The 21,183-nt window shown below is 43.3% G+C and overlaps 1 protein-coding gene across 8 annotated transcripts in view; it reads right to left on the bottom strand.

Annotated features, from left to right (window-relative positions):
- Positions 1 to 369: 369 nt before the first annotated feature.
- Positions 370 to 21,183, bottom strand: part of LOC105019486 (microtubule-associated protein 4) — an 82,148-nt gene continuing 61,334 nt past the window's right edge. For 4 of the 8 annotated variants that reach the window (XM_013139601.4, XM_013139603.4, XM_020041756.3 and 1 more), the window contains 11 exons: positions 15,098 to 16,278; positions 14,030 to 14,299; positions 12,538 to 12,700; positions 12,250 to 12,312; positions 11,238 to 11,533; positions 10,579 to 10,641; positions 8,602 to 8,694; positions 7,307 to 7,388; positions 6,648 to 6,760; positions 4,703 to 4,898; positions 370 to 4,428 (listed from right to left, as the gene is read on the bottom strand). In XM_013139601.4, the coding sequence (XP_012995055.2) occupies positions 4,421 to 4,428; positions 4,703 to 4,898; positions 6,648 to 6,760; positions 7,307 to 7,388; positions 8,602 to 8,694; positions 10,579 to 10,641; positions 11,238 to 11,533; positions 12,250 to 12,312; positions 12,538 to 12,700; positions 14,030 to 14,299; positions 15,098 to 16,278 (2,528 nt within the window). In that variant the 3' untranslated portion in view covers positions 370 to 4,420. The remainder of the gene's footprint in view (positions 4,429 to 4,702; positions 4,899 to 6,647; positions 6,761 to 7,306; positions 7,389 to 8,601; positions 8,695 to 10,578; positions 10,642 to 11,237; positions 11,534 to 12,249; positions 12,313 to 12,537; positions 12,701 to 14,029; positions 14,300 to 15,097; positions 16,279 to 21,183) is intronic. The other 4 variants (XM_013139602.4, XM_013139604.4, XM_034289464.1 and 1 more) reach the window with 4 other exon arrangements.

Raw genomic sequence — 21,183 nt, 5'->3', positions numbered from 1 at the left:
CAAGGGGCAGCACTAAACTAGCCTGAGACATCACATCCAGGAGAAGGTTCTACTGCGTATTTTATGAGCCCACGAAAAAGCCAGCATAACACCACGTGTTTGTTTTCAAGTGAAATATAGTCAAATATATTTCACTTTAAATTGCAATGGTTTCACATGATAAATGGCTATGAATCACATTACTGTACCTCACTCCAGAATTGTGTTACCCCATGGTACAACCATCCCTTGTCTCCCCCTACTAATGGATCAAAACACTAGATCCAGTCAATATATTTTATTGTCCATAGATAGAATTGTAGCACTTTATACATGTATGGCTCTTATGGCTGATATAATGTCTAAAAGATGATTACATGAAGGCAAGCCCAATGTCTTAAAACTTTTTTATTTCATGTTTAATAATCACATCACTAATTAACCACAATAAACACTTTCAAACCAAAAAATAAAATTCAAAATTAATGAAAAACACAAAAACAAGAGATTCTGTAAATGACAAATTCTGCGAATGATATAAGTCTACCTAACACATCCCATTTGTTTCTGCATGCTCTTAAGAGGTGTTTTCTATTAGTATACTTGCACATTGGGTGTGCGCTAGCGGTAGAAGCAGATCTATTGAGCTCAATAATGCAGTACTGAAGCAAAGTAACACAAGCCAAACCTGACAGCTAGTGTTAAGTCCTACACAAGGATCTGGGCGCCTCCATAACACTCCAGGGCAGTGTGTGTGTTTACATATATGTGTAGCAGCACACGTTGCAACACAGCGGCATGTTACACAGTGCAATTCACACACATTTGTTTCAACCCCCTCCATGTTACAGGTGTCTTGTTTTCAAATCAATGTGAGAGGACCAAAGTATCCTACAATGTCAAAATAATGTCTAAAGGTCTCCCTGTAACTACAATTATTTTCATTTCTTAAGACTGGGATTGTGGGGGATTGACAAAGGTTATGTGAAAGTTAACAAAAAGCTGTTTAATTGACAGAAATCCACAAGCCGGACCAGACCTCACTATGCCTCCCACGTGATTGAACACTCATCACTGACAACCATTATGTACTACGTAGCTATGGGAACACAAGATAAATACATATACAAAAGTGTTGCATCTTTAGTACATTATATCTCAAGAACATTCTTTCACTTACGCCATCCTTTTCTTGGAAAATAGGCATACTTGCTCAATACTTACTGTAATAATATTGATTCTTATTACAATTAAAACCAATATAGGTATATTCAAATTAAAGCCATACCTAACATCCACATGGCCCACATTGTTCTTATCATATCGCTTTTGTTCCTGCGGCAAAACAATGTAGAAACAGTTAGACTGTATAGATTTATATACAAACGTGTGCAATGTCAGAGAGAACATACTAGAGTAAGTGGGGTGAGTCAAGACATCAGGGGTCATGGCGATAGTAGAAGGCCCAGGGAGATCATGACACCAGAAGACATCCCACAATCCACCTATAGAACCCTTATCTCAATGCTGCTTTGCAAGAAAAACTCAAATATCAATATCTAACTGCTGATGTAGAAAGGGCTTTATAAATACATTTCATTGACTGATCTAAAAATCTCTCCAATTAAAATATAAGATTGTGTAAATGATATATTTTTTTGAATATAATATTCTATGTAAATCCTTAGCAAAATGGGAGGCCATCCGTATTAAATAAATTTCACTGCTCTACATTAGAGTGCAAAGCTCCTTCATTGAGTCTTTTAAGGGTCCCTGATGCATCCCTGTCCGTGGAGGCCCTTAAGCGGCTGCTTATGTCGCTTATGCCTGGACCCAGCCCTGATTGCAGACATTTGATCCACGGACAACTGGCTCTAATGAATTTATCAAATAAAAAACGTCTTCACAGTAAACCCTCTTTGATATACTGAAGCTTTTAAGGTGCTTTCAATAGTTTCCATATCTCTGTCATAAGAGAATAATAAAGTGTCAGTTGTGTTATTCACACACATTTTGGGGTGTTAGTGGTACTATGAATAGACCTACATCTTGACTTTGGGGATCGGGGTTGAAAAAAAAAATCCTTTCTCAGAAAAAGTAGTTTGTGTACTGTCCTCATTTTGACAAACAACATAATTACAAATTATGATCTTAGAGAGCTGAATTATCATATATAAAATACCAAACTACAATAGAGTTTTGAATCAAAATTATAGACTCCAATTTTCCTACTGCCCACTTTTTTTTAATTTTTTTAAAGGAGCTGTAATATGGAAAGATACACCAATGACTACGATTGCCTTCAAGGACAAATATACTGAGCCACAACACTGCAAGTCATAATGCACATTGGCTTTCTGCTCTGGACATGATATCACCAGGCCATGCATTAAAAGGCAATTGGAGGCAATCGTTGTATACATTGCTACGAGTAAAATAAGCCACATAGAATGTTCCACTGCCAATAGCCCAACCAAACAAGTCCTTCAGCAGAACCTCTAATAAAGTTTGGACAAGTCCTTCAGCAAGTCCTCATATAACTGTCAGTAAGATTTGACCCATCAAGAAATCTCAGAAAACAGTTGAAATAACCAGAGCTACTGTTGGTACAAAAAAACAATTCCTCAAAATCCTCAGTGCCATGTTGTGTTTGTTTTTCATTTTAAACTATGACACTGTCCGTCTCTCTACAGTGACAAGGTTCTACTATCTTTATCTTCCAGAAGTCGGACCCCAGTTTCAGGTATATTTCCGGTAGACCATCCCCAGTCAGAACAGGAGGCACATTGAAGACACACAGCCCCGCCAACTTTCAAGACACTTTCACATAATTCCTCTTCACACGACTCCCTTGTACAGCATTCCAAATAAAATATCAAGCTTACAAGTATTCATTTCTAAAACTTTCCCAGATTGTACCTTTCTGACACTGTTATTATAATTGGATATGAGTTTTCATATGCCTTATTTTTCTAATTTATCTGTCTATATCTTCATCTACCCTCATCACATCCTTGACCTGTTTTCTCTGACTCAAAGCCCAAATCAGAGTTGCAATCTCATGACTGTGTGCCTTTTTTTGGGGGGAAAATATAAGTGTGCGTGTTTTCAAGAGGATTTCTCAGTTCTATCGGTAGAGACCATGCACTGTATTGCTTGTAAGAGGAAAAAAGTGAAAGAAGAAAACTATTTAAAAAAAAAATTAAAAGAATTACGTGAAACCAATAAAGAAAATGAAAGGTCAAGAGAGAGAAAAACTAACCAGAACACCACAGCTCAATTTTACAGTATAATCCACTCACACACACTGTCACAAACACAGAGAGTTAAATAGCCTATTGTTCAATGACTCAACACGTTTCCTATATTTTACTGAGTGCTTTACGGTGGACAGTGAATAAAGCAGGTTGTGGATACATGGTTATGAGGGAGTGGAGAGTTTGTGAATAGCGAGTAAATAACCAATGCTTACTGGGAACACATGTCAGCCCTACATGGTCACAGGTGAAGAGGTGCTACACACATATTACTCTGCATACCTAAGCCGCAGGGAGACCGTAAGCTGTCCAATTGGAAAGTGTCTGTGCGAATACAACAGGTGAGCTCAGGGCTGATGTTGCTCTCACTAAAGCGGAACCACGGTGTTAATGGATAAGACTGAACTGTGCTACTGTACTGCCAGGTTATGCTCTAGGACTGGTGAGGAAACACGATCTGAAATGAGTGCTGTTGTCGGAGGCGAGGAGGGGAAAGGGTCATATATAACACAGCCCAACATCCCTCCCACCACCTTACGAGAGAGACCAGTGGAAACCAGGATCTTAGGAGAGCCCTCGGAGCACACTGATACAATGTTAACATCACCACATGAAACAGAGTGAACATGGCGAGTCGCCATTCCCCTCCCACTGCGATCACACCCCGCCTGAAGCTTGGTCTAGAAATATGTACAATGTTAGCTCATCCAATGGGAACACGGGACAGTGGAGGGTAGCGCGGGGATAGTCGTAAAAACAGAATGATACACGAATAAGTCCATAGGAAGGCGGAGGTGTTTGGATCAGGGTCGAGGGTCACGACCGGGAGTCCCTGCTAGCGTGCCGGGGTCGGGGGGTTGGGGTGGGGGCAGACACCGGGGAGAAAGACACTGAGTTGCGGGTGTGAGGGTCAGTCGCCTGGGGCTGGCCAGGTTATGATGTCGGCGCCGTGGTCCGTGCGCGAGCGGGCGTTCTCGCGGAAGTTGAGCTTGAAAGACTCAATCTGCAGCAGGAAGGGTGGAAGGAGAATGGAAGAAAGGGAAATAAAATAGGAGCAGAGAGGACAGAGGGAGAACAGAGAGAGAACAGAGGGAGAACAGTGGGAGAACAGTGGGAGAACAGTGGAGGGTAAGAGGTCGTTGAGGGGGGAGATGAAGAGGGTAGAGGGATAGCACAAAGAAGAATTAGAAGCCTGTAAAATAAGAAGTCAAAGGCAATGGACTGGTCAGTAAGTATAATAATTCACAAAATAAATGTGTTTTGATTTGTGTTTTAAAAAGGCCCCTCTCCCAACCAAACACTTCACAAAGCTTATTTGGTCTGAGAGCTCGTGAACACAGGGAAATCGAGCCCAGGCATCAGCTGACATCAGGGGATAGGAGCAGTAGAAGGAGGGGGAGTAGAACGGAGACCTGGGGGAGCAAGGACCGGCAGGGGACAGGTCGGTTGGGTGGGGGCGCACTTACTTGTCTCAGGGATGAGTGAGTCCAGGCCCTGGGGGTCATGGAAGCCTGTGCTCCCGCAGGGGACAGCCTCCTTCACCCCATTCTCCTGGGTGGGACTGCTTTCCTGCCCTGGCACCGTGGCTGGGACTGGGGTTTGGGCTGGGGTATCACTGGGGGGATCCCCATTCCCCTCGGTTGTCTCCTGGGCCCCCTCAGCCTACAAACACATATACAGTAGCAGGGTGTTAAATGGAGGGGGGGGGGGGGTGGGTGATATGGAAGAGGAGTTGCCAGCACCCTCTCTGTATTAAAATGTATTCGAAATGTAAAGTGGGCTGATGTGGGAATGTATTGGACAGATGGGATAATGAGAAATAGAGAACAAAAAAAAACCATATCTGGCACTGAAGATATCTGTCTTTAACATCTCAAACAGGACCAGGGCAAATGGTCTGACGGTATTGAATCAAGACGGATATAGAGTTACATTTACTTAAATGTCAGGAAATTAGAGTACTTTATATTAATATAATGATGAGATCTAGACTTAAACTTTATTCTTGTTATACTTCATGCTAGGTTGAATAATCAGAATAATGGTATCTAAATCTTTAGACAGTTTTAGGAGTACAGCAGCTCTGGGATCATTCAGCAGGTGTTTCTTTTTCACAAAAAAAGCCAAAGTAGAACAAATGAATTATGAAATCAAGGGGTTGAAGAAGTTACATTGTTTAGCCAATTTATGTGTACTATAATGAAAAAATATTTCACTATGAACAAAATACTACACATTACCCACCCGCACCATAAAACCTAGATTTGAATCATATTTGAATAAAATACAAATATTTATATAAGTAGACCATAGAGAGCACCAAGACAAAGATAATATTTAACTTTTTATCTGTTATTAACTGTGTACATTTGGGCCAGCGACGAAACATGATTCAACTGCAGGTTTAAAAAAAGCAAAATATATGCACTTACTAATGTCATATAAGTCGCTCTTTTACAGAGCGTCTGATAAATAACTTCAACGTATGCAAAAATATCACATTCATGCCAGATGAGATGGATGGAGACAATGGTCATGTGACTGAGAAGATGGACTGCCATAGGCTGAGGGGACTGGTGACTTCCCCAATATGGTCTGTCTGCCCCTCTCCCCCCGGGCCTAGCCATGCTTCAGGTCCTCCCGAGGGAGAAATAAGGAAGTTGGGACAGTTCAGATATTTCAGGTGGCACAGGAGGAGACAGTACAGGGGTCATGTTTCTTTGAGAGCCTCTCTCCTGGATTTGAACATCATCTTACAAATTTCACAACCTCTTCCACTGCATTTCATTTGGCTAGATGTTTCAGTCTAACACTCCTGCCATTATAGTCATTTAGGTGACGGCAGAACTGGAGGTTTCTAAATTATTTAAAATGTTGCTCTACCCATGAGTGTTTCCTGGGACCAATCACAGAGAATCTGGAATCATATTTTTGTGATCAATCGGCTGTTCCGGTTGATAATATAAAATAAATCAGTCCTTGAAGTTCTGAGATCAAACCACCTCGTAGTCCTTGAGCGTTCCGGAGTGTTAGCTAGGATTTTGGGTGTCCAGCCAAACAGATTGGCCTTCTCTCTTCATATCAAAACCTTAATGCTTGTGTGGATGAACCCCATAAAGAAACATGGGACACGGCCATTGATACAGGAGCTTGAGCACAGTTATACAGTACTTACCGTATCTGTGCCACTCTTAGTAGATATCACTTATATGACTCTCAGAATCCAACCAACGGACTGAGATAACATGTTCATGTTGTTATTGTGACTATGCCATTTGATGGAGGCCTTCAGTCGGATATACACTAGGTATAGAGACTACACTGGCATTAAACAGTGTATACAGCCCAACCAACCGACCTACCACCATAAGTAGGAGAATGAAGCAGCCACACCATATGTAAGCACCTCACCTTGATGTTACCGCCACCGGGCTCATGACACAAATTGTCCATTGAGCCCACTTTGGACTTGGCCTTATCCTTGAAGTTGACCTTCTGGGACTCAATCTTCACATCGCCACCCCCTAAAGGACAGAGTTTACACACAAAGCACTGGTGAGGATATCGGAAAATATGTCAGTTGGAGATAAACAGAGCTATAGGCAAATGTTTTGCTTCGCTTCATCTTTACAATCATCTTTGGTTGTCATGTTTGAATGTGGATTACTTCCATTAATGCTTAAGGCCATTCTTCTGCATTGTCCTTAGCCCCAGGTTGTCATAACCACCAGAAGTATTACTTAACCCTGGGCTAACATTCACAGTTGTCTCCAAGACCAAGGATAACGGATAAACACAACTTTCAACCAATGTTACATTCTATGTAAAGTCCTTCTATTCCCATCCTGCAACATAAAGCACAGTGTCCAAACCTGAAATCAGGAGCAGGGCCAGTTGACTTTGGTGTTAGGCCACGTTCTAATGTGCAAGTGTCAAAATGGCCAAGGAGGTGCTTAAATTACTCCGGGGCCAAGGAGATGCTTAAAGGAGGTGCTTAAGTTAGCCCCAAGCCCACTGTGTCGAAGAGACACTATGGCACCTCCGGAGGCCGACCAAAACAAGTCCCTTACCAGGCTTGTGCTTGATGTTGGACTTGGAGCCACACTTTGATGTCACCTTGCTTAGATCCACCTTTTTGCTGAGTATCTGAACCTGGAAATACACATTAGAGCCAGTTACACCAACTAAAGAGGCTTATGACAACCAAGCAATATGCCACGACAGCCATCTTCTTCGCCATGCAAGCTTTATCATGAGCGACTGTTTTTCTTTGGGGGGGGGAAACACCTGCGCTGCAACTTCTAAATACGTGTAAACTGAGTACAGTAGCAACCGGAGCGGAACCATTGAAAAGGAGGAGGTCTGCATTGACAGCCAATGAGAGTTGAGTGCCTGAGCAGGTCCGAGGACAAAGGAGTAAAGGGTGGAGTTTGATTAGTGTTGAGTGAGTTAGAGACTGAGACAAGGGAAGTCCAGGCAGAGTAGCAGGCAATACAGAGGACGAGGGTTATTTAGAGCGCCATGCTGTCCATGAACTGGATTGAACAACAGCTTCCTGTTGCCATAGTCAATGTAACAAAAAAAAAACAGTGATTAAGTGTGATGTGTCTCAAAAGCGTTCAGCGGTGTCCTTCGGCAGCAGCGATGATTTCTGGTAATGACCATGTCAGGGCTTAAAGGGGGCAGCAATGTAGTGTGGCATTTCCTAGACTAGAACGGAATCCTGACCATAATTGCCAATTTTACATTTTAGCATGTCTCAGGTTCTTAAAAAAGCAAATGAAAAGAAAAGCTTACAATGAACTTGCTGGAGTTTTTTTTATAGGTTAAGTTCAGCTTGTTTCAGTATAGCAAATATTGTCCCCAATGTCGTAATATCCAACTGTACCTGAGGCTGTGTTTTAGGACCCAAAATATTTAAGAGAGTTAAAGATCGCATGAAGTCTTCCTCATAGGCACCCCAACAAACCGTTCAGGTTTCTCCACACTGCTTTTCCGAACTTTTCCAAGACACGTGGTTCAACGCGGGAAGACACCATCCGACCTCAGTTAGCTTTTCAGGCAACCGAGTCGCTAGAATGTGATGAGCCAAGAAAAACCCCTGCTGATGACGCCTCCCCCCTCTTTGGGAAATTATAGCCAATTTGCATTGCTATAGGCCTTCCAAGACACTTGGCAGCTAATGGAACAGTCAAAATTCAAACCTAGTCTCTGGTGGTTAGCATGGTGCTACGAAAGACTGCCTTAGACCGCTGCACCACCTGGGAGCGTTCCAGTGGCGTCTCAAAACAATAGTGGTCAGGACGTCCGGTCGGCGCTGTAGGAGTCGGGGGCCATTCAAGCTAAGCCGCGATCCGGTACTAACCTTCCCTCCACCAGGAACATGCTTGATATTGTCCTTGGACCCCAAGCGTGAGGTGACGTGGCTGAAGTCCAGCTTTTTGGAGACTATCTGAACCTAAACACAGCATAGCAGGCAAAGAGAAAGAGTAGAGTCACCGCAAGGGTTAGGGTTATAGACTGGGTCGGGTGGGATGGTTCGGGTGGGATGGTTCGGGTGGGATGGGTCGGGGGGGGGTGGAAGGGTTATAAAGGGGGTCTGGGATTGGGGGAAGGAAGAGAAGAGTAGCAGAAGCAACTAAAACCCACACACAGAGGCCTGTTGACACACATGCTCAGTGGCTGCGGCCTTGAAACAGGCCGTCTTTTAATGGCGTCGGTGTAATGGCGAGGAAGGTTCCCTCTGTACTGTATCATACTGTATGATGGTGCTTTACAGTAATGAGTACTGGAAGGCTTAAGTCAAATGCCTTAAGTGGTTTAAGTCACGGCTTCTGTTTAATATTCACCACAGATATCCTTGCATAGTGAGACTTATTTGTTAAAAGACATTAACCCACCAAGCCAATAGTTACAGTACATTAGGACAGGAAAAGGATGTTATACACTGTTAGACATTATTGTTAGAAATCACTTCACCTCACTCTTCTGCTGAAAGTGAAGCAGAGAAACCCGCACACGCTAACGGCAGTAGCAGGTTTAAGCTCGGATGTTTGATAGCCAAAAGTTTCCGGTGGGTATAATTATATGTGGTGGTAATTAGGGAGATTGAGAGCTTTATTGGACTTCATGGAGAATAAGTCACAAACGCACTCCCTCTGGATCATCTGTCTCTAGAGCAGAGAGTCTGTGGCCGCATAATTGATCACAGTCACCCAGAAACGACTTGCCTCGGTGCATACCAATTTGAACACTGTATACGGCAGGTACATTTTCATACCATACATTTATATTGGTGTCAAGCTACATTTTAAATATGTCTCTTTGGGTCTGGCTTTAGCCTTGTCTTACTACATGAAGGCCTGTGAGGAAAGAGATTGTGGCAAGGTTGTGTGTTAGAACGGTTGGCAGCTTGTGACTACCATCCAAGGACATGAAATCCCATTTGGTATCACACTGTTTCTCAGGAATAGCTTAACACTGTTTTAAAATACAACATGAAACAGGACGGTTGAATTTCTTCTTCGGCTGTAGTCCAGTGCCACTGTCAAAATGTTGATGGTGAAAATGCCGAAGATCAACGATAAGAGCTCCCTGGTGGTAAGAGCTTTCTGGTTGAACAGTCACTGGTGGTCAGTCCCCATAAGTCATCATGCCTCTCTTATCAGGCAGAATCCTCTCAATGCAAAAAACCTTGTCCATCTACTTTAGGTGACTGTCAGCCAGTCAATGCGGTGAATGGGGGACACAAAGATATGAATGTATGCTTTTGAGTGAGCAATTAAATGTGGCAATAACAAAAGGTATTTCAACAGAATCATTAGAGGACAATGATGAAAGGACAGAAAAACAGAAGACAGAAAGGATAAGACAAAATATAGAGGTTGACAGACCACATAGTAAACTCAAAACGTGGGAGGTTGGGAGAACATTATTCAAATGATAGAAAAATAGAGCCATCTGGTCAGAAACTGAATTGACAACGTGAATATGTTTACAGAGATATGAAAATGGTGAGAGATTTAGAGAACAAAATACATTTTAAGAGAGAGATTTTAATAGAGGGATAGAGATTTGGAGAGAGGGACATTGGGTGAGAGATTTGGAGAGATTTAGGGGGAGAGGGATTTGGAGAGAAAGTGATTTAGGGGGAGAGGTTTAGAGAGATAGAGCGAGAACATTTGGAGAGAGGCTGATACAGAAAAATATTAGAAGACAGGAAGAGAGAAAAAGATTTAGGCAGAGAGAAAGTCTATGATAATTAGAGAGAGATTTAGGGAAAGAGATACGTTTTTGAAACAGAGTGTTACGTTAGACAGGTTGAGATATGGGATGAACTCACTTTGGCCTGGCCAGTCTCTTTAGAGGAGGAGCCTGTTGTCAGGACGTCGCTCCTGCCAGAAGCCTGGGGAAACAAGTCCCACCCTGAGTCAGTAAAACACTCAGAAATAACAAACCCACCCTGAATCAGTATAGCACCCAGGACAACAAACAGAGGAGCGTATGGCATGAGGGAGGTGAGGGGTGACAGCCAGACCAAAGTATCGGACTATTAAGCATGATGGAATGTTCTGCAGTATGTGGGGGGTCAGCCAGGAAGTGAGCTGAAAGGGGTATCTGAGGTGGACGTCAATGATGAGGTGAGATGGGAGCAAGGTGAATGGAATCAAACTGAGCCTTTAGGAGGAATGTCACAGACAACAGAGGTGGGAACTGGGAACCATTTTGGACCAATAGGATGTAAAACAGGAAGACACACTAAGACAGTGCTGTTACCCAGAAATGGTCCGATGCAGGATGTGGCATTGGGAGGAGTGCATTACCGGGCAATGTAACTGGGGTATCTACTACCGTACCAGTCTGAGGTAGCCAAAGCCATTATGTTTCCACCGTAGTAGAGTGCTACAACATCATGAAGGCACTGTTAAAGCAAGCCGATCTCTGAAACAGAGCATCCACTGCCTCTCCGTACACCCCCAACCTCACGGACGCACTCCCTACCTTCCCCCCTCCAGGCTGGTACTTCATGTTGTCCGTAGAGCCGATCTTGGAGCGGACGTTGCGGACGTCTGGCGCGGCCACTGGGTTTGGGCGGGAGGCAGTCCGGGCGGCGCTGGCCGAGGTGGTGGCGGAGTTGGGACGGGGGACTCGGGGCACAGTGGGCTTCTTCTCTGGTACCGTGGAGGAGGAGGCAGAGGAGGCTGGCTTGGCGGCAGTGGGGCGGACACGGGGGGCGGTGCTGGTGGGGCTGGTTATGGAGCTGCGGCTGGTGCTAGGCCTTGGCCGGGTAGAGTCGGCTGGGGGGGGGGGGTAGAAGCAGTATAGATTAAAAAAAGACTTAGTTCAGATGAAGTTCAGCTGTTTCCCCTACTCTAGATCATATAATGGTTTAAATGCTGTCAGCAACGCTTTGAAATACAAAATCTCACTTTGAGCGCATAAACCTGGCTGGTATCTTTTCTGCTGAGGGGCACCATAAACCCCAGCATGCAGAGCTTCATGTATTATCCCACTTCTATAATGTCTGTGTGACACTGCATGATGAACTACATTTGCCCTGCCTGCCTGCCTGCCTGACTGCTGAGACTTAAATCTTAGATCCTCTCAATGCATCCCAAAAAAACTCTTCTGTCTGAGCAGAGACATTTCTGGTTGAAACAACCCCTCCCCCCCTCGGATACTTCTGGAACCGGCTGGTGCCAACGTGGTGGTTAATCAACGGGGTGAATTAATGTCAGCGTCAGCAGGGTGACTAACTCAACAGTAGGGAACATCTCGCCGTGTTCATTACAGCTTTTACAAATGCATCTATATTAAACATTGTTTTTGGAAGAAGGGACTGCACCACCTCTTTGTCTGGGCCCCTGTGCCTCATCTGTGTGTCCCCACATGACACTGTCGCCCTATGTTTCCCCCTCCACGAATCAACCTCATAAATGTCAGCGGGAGATACAGCACTGCGAATGGCCACATCTCTCTTAGCTGAAGTTGGAGAGGATTAGCGTTCCTGTACCGGTTGTTGGCTTCAGAGCGCTTGGCTTCTTCTCTTCTCCTGGCTTGCTGTCTGTCTTCATCGCTGGCGCAAAAAACAGAAGAGATGATTCACGATCAGCGCTCAGCATGTTGCCGTTTGTTCTTATGCCAAAGTTCATTTGACAAAGGAGTCAGTTTGTGGAATGCAAAAGCAGCCTGGCTCTGGTGTTGGCTAGACGTCAGACACTTGAATCAAAGGCACAATTGGTGACAGTTTGCGTGTTCACGCAAGCGCAGAAATGTGCACATTTGTGTCACTGAGACTCACCCGGTGGGCGACTGGTGGCGGGGCGGGATGAGAGGGGCCCGCGAGTTGCCGTGACTGGTTTACTAGTTGCCGTGGTAGCAGTGGCGGTTTTGGCGGCAGCGGCACCTCGAGCCGTGGAGGTGGCGGTGACCTTTGGCACTAGGGGACGCTTCTCTGTGGTCGTCTGGAAAGAGAAAGAGACAGGGATTGAGAAACACAGGAAGGCACGAAGTATATATGAAACTACACTCTTGAGATAAGAATAATACAGTAACTGAGGTGATAAAATTTTCCATATAGCACTCTAATAATTGTATAACTATTCTAGGATTATTCATGACATCTCTCGCATTGACATCTAGCCAACCCTGGTAGAAAAGCCATATCAGAGACATTCAAAGACCAGGTCCAATGTGTTTTTTTCCCCTCAGCATTCTGATAGTAGACGGCTCTATAGGGTATTTTAACAACAGAGTAGCCACGCTAAGTCTCCTTGTGCCACAGGGCGTCGCAGAGATGAAAAAGCAACTTCATTTAACAGTCAAACTATGCCACTACCTGAAGATAAACAGGCCACCACTAGATGGCAATGGCAGATAATATCAGCCTGGAGCATCTGGAACTCCTCATGCTTGCAACTATGGACCATCATCATACACAGAGGGTGTGGCTACTATAGTGTCATCATCATCACAGGGATCATCATCACAGGGATGGAAACCAGTTTTGCTTTCTACCCAGTCTCCTATGTATTTCCTTGTTCAGGCATGCGTGTCGTACAACCTTTTGGCCAGCTTTGGCCTAGACTTCAATACAGCGCTACAATATATGGCTGTATAAAATGTAGCTCATGGCAAATACATCAGCAGGTTAGAGGTGGCTGCACGAGGTGTGGTGCCTTGAGCAACTGATGATTAGTTGTCTTGAACAGCTGGCTACCATAAAGCCTCTGGGAGCTTCTCCTACAGTCCGACCTTCCCTCTATGAAACCTCCTCGGAGTATTCCTGTGGACGGCCACTCAGCACCCGAGACAAAAGTGCTTACTGGGAAGTTTAGGAGAAGCTGATTCTGCTCTGAACGGCACTGCCACAGTCCGTTTGGAAGAGCCTTTGTCTACAGATGGTTTTAACAGTCAAAAGTTTAAAATATGTTTCTTATTAGCAATAGTTATTATTGTTCACAGAAGATAGGGATTCAATTTAAACTGTTTGTGAGTTCTTGCAACAATTTATGAATGAGTGTGTCCTAAGTCTTAACATTCTAAAGAGGAATGAACAGTTTGGACAGTTTTCTGGGTGGATGCGTCATTCCAGACATCGGCCCGCTGAACAGAACAGGACACGGCCGTTCTTCTGATCAACCAGATAACATGTAGGAGGGAGGGAGAGACGCAGTGCCAGAAGGAGTAGGTGGTTGTTTTCCCATACACCATCAGATACCACACAGTGAAGGCGCTGAGAGCTGAACAGGAGGGGACTGCGGCTTCCCCTAAAGCAGAGCAGGGGAACTCACCTTGGGCTTGACCTCACGGGTCACTGTGGTGGAGGTGGAGGTGGTGGCGGCGGCGGATGAGGGACGGCTGGCTGCGGACGAAGGCCGCTTGGTGCCAGCGCCGGGGGTCGGGACCTTGGGTGTGGGGGTTTTTTTGGTGAGGGGGGCTGAGGTGACAGTGGTTGTGGAAGCGGTGGAAGGGGTAGGGCGTTTGGGCATGGCAGCACCGGTAGAAGCTGCTGAGCTCGGCCGCGGCTTTGCTGCGCTCGGTTTGGTTGCCCCGGCGACTGGCTGTGTGATGGACAGCACACAAGACAAATGGAGAGCAAAAGAAAGAAGAAGGCAAAAAAGAAAAGAAAGAATGACAACCACATGACAACAGCAGCTGGATAAAGCAGCAGTAGCATTAATGATAACCAAAAGAATGCCAACTGATATAACAGCATGCGTGACAAAACAATCTATTAAAATGTTAACAAAAACCAAAAAGAAATAGGATCCTTTAAAATGACGTTATCTGGAAATCCAATTGAGTCGAACAGACCACTTAGTCTTTTTATCACTATTGTAAATGGACAGAAAAAGTAGCAAGAGCAGAAGCGTTAAGGGCGATAATAATAATAATAATGTTCCTAATTAAACCTGGCCTACAAATTATGTATAATTTGATAATGTTCCAAATTAAACCTGGCCTACGAATTATGTATAATTGGATAATGTTCCAAATTAAACCTGGTCTCTGAATGATGTATAATTTGACAATGTTCCTAATTAAACCTGGCCTAGGAATGATGTATCATTTGATAATGTTCCAAATTAAACCTGGTCTCTGAATGATGTATGATTGGAAATGATCCAAAGTAAACCCAGTCTCTGAATGATGTATAATTTGATAATGTTCCAAATTAAACCTGGTCTCTGAATGATGTATGATTTGATAATGATCCCAATCAAACCCAGTCTCTGAATGATGTATAATTTGATAATGTTTACCAATTAAACCTGGTCTTTGAATTATGTATAATTTGATAATGATCCAAATTAAATCGGTTCCGAGAATGTTGTGATTTAACCTTTTCACTACGTTACCTTGGTCTTCTTGTCTGGACTGGGCAGGTCCTTGCTTGGAGCAGCACTACTCCCATTGGTCAAGGGTTTACTTGTAGGTTTTTTGACCTTGTCAACTGTCTCCCCTTTTTTGACCTTGTCAGCCGTCTCCACTTTTTTGGCCTTGTCAGCGGTCTCCACTTTTTTGGCCTTGTCAGCGGTCTCTGCTTTCTTGTTAGTTTTTTTCTCAGGACTTTTTAGGTCTTGTGTTTCTGATTTTTCCACCTTAACCTGTTTCTCTATTTTCTCTGCCAACTCTGATTTCTCGGCATGCTCTGATTTCTCGGCATGCTCTGATTTCTCTGCATGCTCTTTTTTCTCTGCATGCTCTTTTTTCTCTGCATGCTCTTTTTTCTCTGCATGCTCTTTTTTCTCTGCATGCTCTTTTTTCTGTGCATGCTCTGTTTTCTGTGCATGCTCTGATTCCTCAGCATGCACCGTTTTCTCTGGCTTCATCTCCTCCTTTTCCAATTTGTCTGTAGGCTTCTCAGATTTGTCTGTTTCTTTCTCAGCTGTTACTGTTACTGTTCCAATATGGTCTGTCTTCTCCTTGTCAGACTGTGTTTCCATCTTGTCAAACATGTCAGATTTCTCCTGTTTCTCTGGGGTCTCCAATTTCCTAATATTTTGTTCGTTTTGTTCCATCATCTCGGGCTTTTCCACCTTGTCCATCTCCTCTACTTTGTTGGTTTTCTCTGCAATGCCCGTCTTCTGAACTACATTCATTTTCTCTGATTTTAGTTCTTTGTCTGCTTTTTCCAACTTATCTACCTTTTCTGCTTCATTTGTTGGCTTTACCTTTTCTGGTGTCTCAGTTTTATCCATCTTCTCAGATTTTTCTTCTTTGTCTGTTTTTTCCAACTTATCTACCTTTTCTGCTTCATCAGTTGGCTTTAACTTTTCTGGTGTCTCCATTTTATCCATCTTTTCAGATTTCTCAGTTTTTTCCACCTTTTCCGCTTTTTCGGTCGTCAACAGCTTTTCTGGTGTCTCAATCTTTTCGATTTTAACTGCTGTCTCTCCTTTTTCTGCATACTCCACCTTCACCGAGGCCTCAGTCTTCGTATTAGTTTCCTTCTCCTCTACTTTCTCCAGCTTATTGAACATGTCATATTGGTCAAACTTCTGGAAGTTGTCAATCTTTTCCTCTTTCTCTAGTTTGACTGTGTGAGAGAGAAGAAAAACAGATTGCTTTAGAACCATACAAATGCATCAATGCAAAGAAACAAATACAATGCTGGTTCCTAAGATTTACCTAATATCTTCATAAAGTACTACAAACTACTTTTCTCTAACTCCACAGACACTAGGTAGGAGAAAATGCCATCAGAGAGACAAACGGTAGATAAGGACAAAAACCTTCCCCCAAAGTATTAGCCTTGCCTGTTCGACCACACCATCTCCTCCCCAAAGTACATGGAGTTTTTCTGATCAATAGGGATGTAGTGAGAATCACATCCTCCACAGGTTTCAAGTGATCAAAGACCACTAAAGACTTGGAAACTTCAGTTTTAGACTGCTTACAAAGCAATCTTTTTTACGATCCACATGTGCTCTAGTCACACAAAGCAAGCCTAGGCTGCAACCTGCACTATCATTGCATGAAGCCACACAGATGGAGTCCTACTTTTTCACTGATAACCTAAAATACAGACTATCAAATAGCAGTGAGCAAGATTCATACAACAGCATTTTAGCTGTTCTTCATTATTTTATCCTGACGTCTCACTGTAACGGTTCTCCACAGACCCTTGTTTTATCCTGACATCTCACTGTAACGGTTCTACACAGACCCTTGTTTTATCCTGACATCTCACTGTAACGGTTCTCCACAGAACCTTGTTTTATCCTGACGATACACAGACTTCTCCACAGACGTCACTGCCATTGGCACAACAATTCGTGTGACTGCGAATATTAGTTTTTTAAAACCATTTTGGGCTGGATATGTAATTGTATAAGTACAATGACTATCATACCATAGTAATTTATTATAAAAGGTTTAAAGTGAGTGGTTTTGATGGCATGGGGCACATATCGTTACATAATTGACAAAGTAGACAACCTTTACAACATTAGGTATAATTTAACAACCGGATAGTATTTATCTCATAAGATCTAATACAGCCTTCTGCTACCAGTCCCCTATCGCACATACTTGTTCAGATATGGTAGTTGAATATGCTTGATGTTGGGGTTGCCAAACACACAAGGACCATACTCAGATATTTACCTCAAAATAGAGCAAAACACACTAACTATAAGCCTACAATGTTGGCACATTTTGCAAAGATGAGACTTGCGATCTTTACTCAGCTGGATCATTCCCCACGCTCCATTGTTTTGGTACAGCTTCTTTTAACATTCTTACTGCATCTTTAACGTCTTCACTGAAACTATATTGCATTTCTGTGTCAGTGTTCTGGGATGGCCGGAACAATATCTTAATGTACTTAAAGAAATGGCAGAATTTCGTTTCTTAAGACCCTTGGGTCAGTGGTCACTGCATATTTGTTATGGTTCTCTGCTTGCCCAGTAAAGTATGGTCGTCTAGTAAGACATGGCTTTGAGACTGTGGCAGGAAGGCCTGTCTGTCCCGCTGCATTAGACAGTAAGCAGCTATGGGCAAGAAACATTGAGACATGACAGCCTGAGGTGTGGACACAGCTAATTCACCACAGCACAGAGCCCCAGAGCCAGAGATGAAAGGGGGGGGGGGGGCTATTAGCCTAGTCACATCTGCTGGTACAAGCTCTGTAACACTTTCAGAGGAGGGATAAGAAAGAACTGACTCAGCCTCAGGTAGAATATGGCTAGAATGATAATAGAGAGGACATGAGTGACAAACCATCACCTTAACCCAATATGACAAACTCAAGAGAATGTTCTAGCAATGCTCACTGAGTGAAACGAAAAAACAACCCCACATGGTCCAACTTTTTCACCCCGGACGCATTGCCGAAGCCCTGAATTCATCTCCTATCCCTCGGGCCGGCAGAGTCCCGTCTCAAGAAGCAGATCCTGACCCCCTCACCCCAGGGTGTCCAATTAGAGTACCATCTGGGGTACAGGTTCGGCCCACACCAGGGGAGCAATTCGTGGCATCGGGGACTAAGGAGTTTAGCCCTAACGTTCCCACAATGCCCAGGCAAGGTCTCAGACCGCAGGACAGATGCATGGAGTAGACCCAGCAATATCAAGTACCACTGGGTGGGGGGTCAGGGATATTATCTACCAACATGGTGTTACACTCTCTGACGTCTGATAAAGAAACTGAATGCCGCTACGTGTGTTTTTCATCTTTGTTCACATAACACCATTACACATGCAAATTACTGGACTGATGATGCCCTGGCTTTTTGTCCAGTTATAAGGAAAGCAAATTGTATATTTTATTTCTTAATTGATGATACCGCTCGACAGGGTATATCACACTGAACTGGAGAACAAAATAATGTAACTATCACACCACAGCAAAATATTAATTGCTAAGACTTTTCTTCCTTGACAAATGGCAAACTAATTCATTATGGTTTTAGGGTTTGTGGAGAAATACAGAAATACACAGCATCTTTGTGCAGTGCATCAGCAACAATCCAGGTAAAACGTCAATCCATTATACCGTAGATTACAAGAACAACCTGAAAAGAGATTCTAATAACTCTAATAACTGAAATAACTTTCAGTCAGTATTTCTGGAAAAGAAAGAACACCATACAGTAGATACAAATCCATTACTATGGCCATGTTCATTCCACTAACTACAAGTACCAACCATAAACTAGTTGTTCATAAATGAACATTTACTATTTACATTGTGATGAGAAATGGTGGCACGGCTCTTGAGCGGTGTCAGTGACTGAGTTAATGAAACTTCCCTCATGTTAGCATAATCAGCCAAAGCAAACCACAACAGCTAACATTCGAATAACACATTTCCAATTGTCTGAAAATTGGTTTGTTCAAGTGCCTAAATTAGTTGTTAGAACAGAACACCGGGGCTCTGTCTAAAATGAGAAGAAAACAAAATAAATACGTGGACTAACATAATGAGGAGGCAAATCAAAGCGCTGACCCACATTCAGTCAGACTACAAAACAAGACAAAGTCAATGAAAGGAGACAAGATAGAAAAACATGAGGTCTGTCTTTGTGGTGGTGATAATGACGAGACATGTCTTAATTATATGAACTGGATATCTGATTTTCTTACGGTCCTTTATTCCCCTAGACTCCAAGCCTTCAGAAAAAGAATACTTAGTGTATCTGGCGTATTTACGAAGCGATACAATGACCCACCGTCAAAACCACCTCATCAGCAGTGCCTTCCCCCATGATCCTTTACAGTCTGAAAAGGCCCGTGGGAAGCTTTAACATGGTGGATTTTCACGCTACATTCTGCAGGTAATTATAGATTAGCCACTGAATACCAGGAAAGGTGATATGCCAAGTGGTACCAGAGCGCTGGAGCAGGGAAGCCAGCACATGAGGACAACCTCTGCTGCCGGCTTTGAGTCTTACTCAGCAGGCCAAAGAGCAGCGAGAGTAAAAACCTAAACAGGCGGCAATGTGGAAACCGTACTGTAGACGTGCATTACATAATGATAACCGGAACATCTGATTAGAAGCCTCAATCACTACAAGGCTGTCATTGTGATGTGACCACCTCACGGCTCTGGCCCCAAACGATCTTCTTAAGGCTGCGTCAGTTTATAAGCACCTTTCATTAGCTTAGACACACAACAAACTCTACGGAGGGAGGTGATGGAAATAAAACACGGCAGTAATAAGATAACACCATCTCAACTTGAATGTTGAGAGCATTGGTTACTTCTTGAACAGAACTACCAATAAAAGTCACACTATCCTGACGACCGTCTCAAATGCTGGGTGTCCGATAGAACATCAGGAATTATTTAAATAAGTGACTGATTTGGTGTTTCATTCAGGCAAAGAAAGGAGGCATTTTTCTGTTCATGTTAAGCTGAACATGATTTTGGTGTGTGATTCAGGTGTGGAGCTAATCAACACAAAGGCTTGTACTCAACAAAACCACTTGAAATGCTGAATTGAATGAAACAAGAAAATTAACCAGGCAAGCCTAGTTCAGCCAGCCCATCATCAGAAGGGATGCATTTTGTCACCCTCACTGGATTCGAACCAGAGTCTCCTATGTGAGAGGCTGTCTTTAACCACTATGCCATGACCCTAAACGTATGCTGCATGTTGGTATGGCGCCTTGATCTTAGATCATTTTGTTATGCATTAACATCACACCAAGTTTAAATATTTCGCTAAACACCATTAAGCATTGTGTTCAACTGACTAACATTTCTTATTAAGTTTACTTCCACTACAAATAGCATCTATGAACTGTATGGCTTTTGCCACTGGCCATTTTAAAAGCTTATTAACCAGTATAATAAGCTTACTAGTATTAACTAACTACTTGGAATATTCATAAGAACTGAGCAATTGCTTAAGACTGAAGATTAACTTTACACTGGCAAATCTACTTCATTTTAAGGCACAACAATGCTCGTTTTTCTTCCATTCGTGAATGACACTGTTACAATAACTATCGATATAGGTGCCGATAAATGAGTTTTACGTCAAGTGAAAAGACGAGAGAATCGTGGAAACCCCTCCTCTGTTACTGACCATGGGTGTGTGATCTACCCTATATTACCCCAAAAAGCATTCACAGATGTGTACTTCAAAACTCAGAAATAGTCGGAAAATAACCATATTTTTTTTAATTTTAGGCTTACTATAATGTAGCCTCTGAAGGTTGTGGCCAGTTTTTGTCTATCCTGAACAATCCTAATGCATGCAATTTGCTTTGACTGTGAAGAGGCTCGAACAATGTTCCCGTACGTGGGAGTCCGTGTCTCTAACCACTACGCTATTTAACAAGGGGCAGTCAGTCACTCAGTAAGACACATTCACTCTTCTTGGCCGGCTCCGCTTAAGCGGTCCGGCAAAAACCAAGCCTGCTAATTATGGAATTCAGTACGGCATCAGGTTGGACAGGTGGCTTTTGGAAGGACTTAGCATTAGCTTCTGTAT

The sequence above is a fragment of the Esox lucius genome, chromosome 21 (assembly GCF_011004845.1).
Source record: "Esox lucius isolate fEsoLuc1 chromosome 21, fEsoLuc1.pri, whole genome shotgun sequence".
Taxonomy (NCBI): Eukaryota; Metazoa; Chordata; class Actinopteri; order Esociformes; family Esocidae; genus Esox; species Esox lucius.
This window is presented reverse-complemented; position numbering and strand designations above follow the sequence as displayed.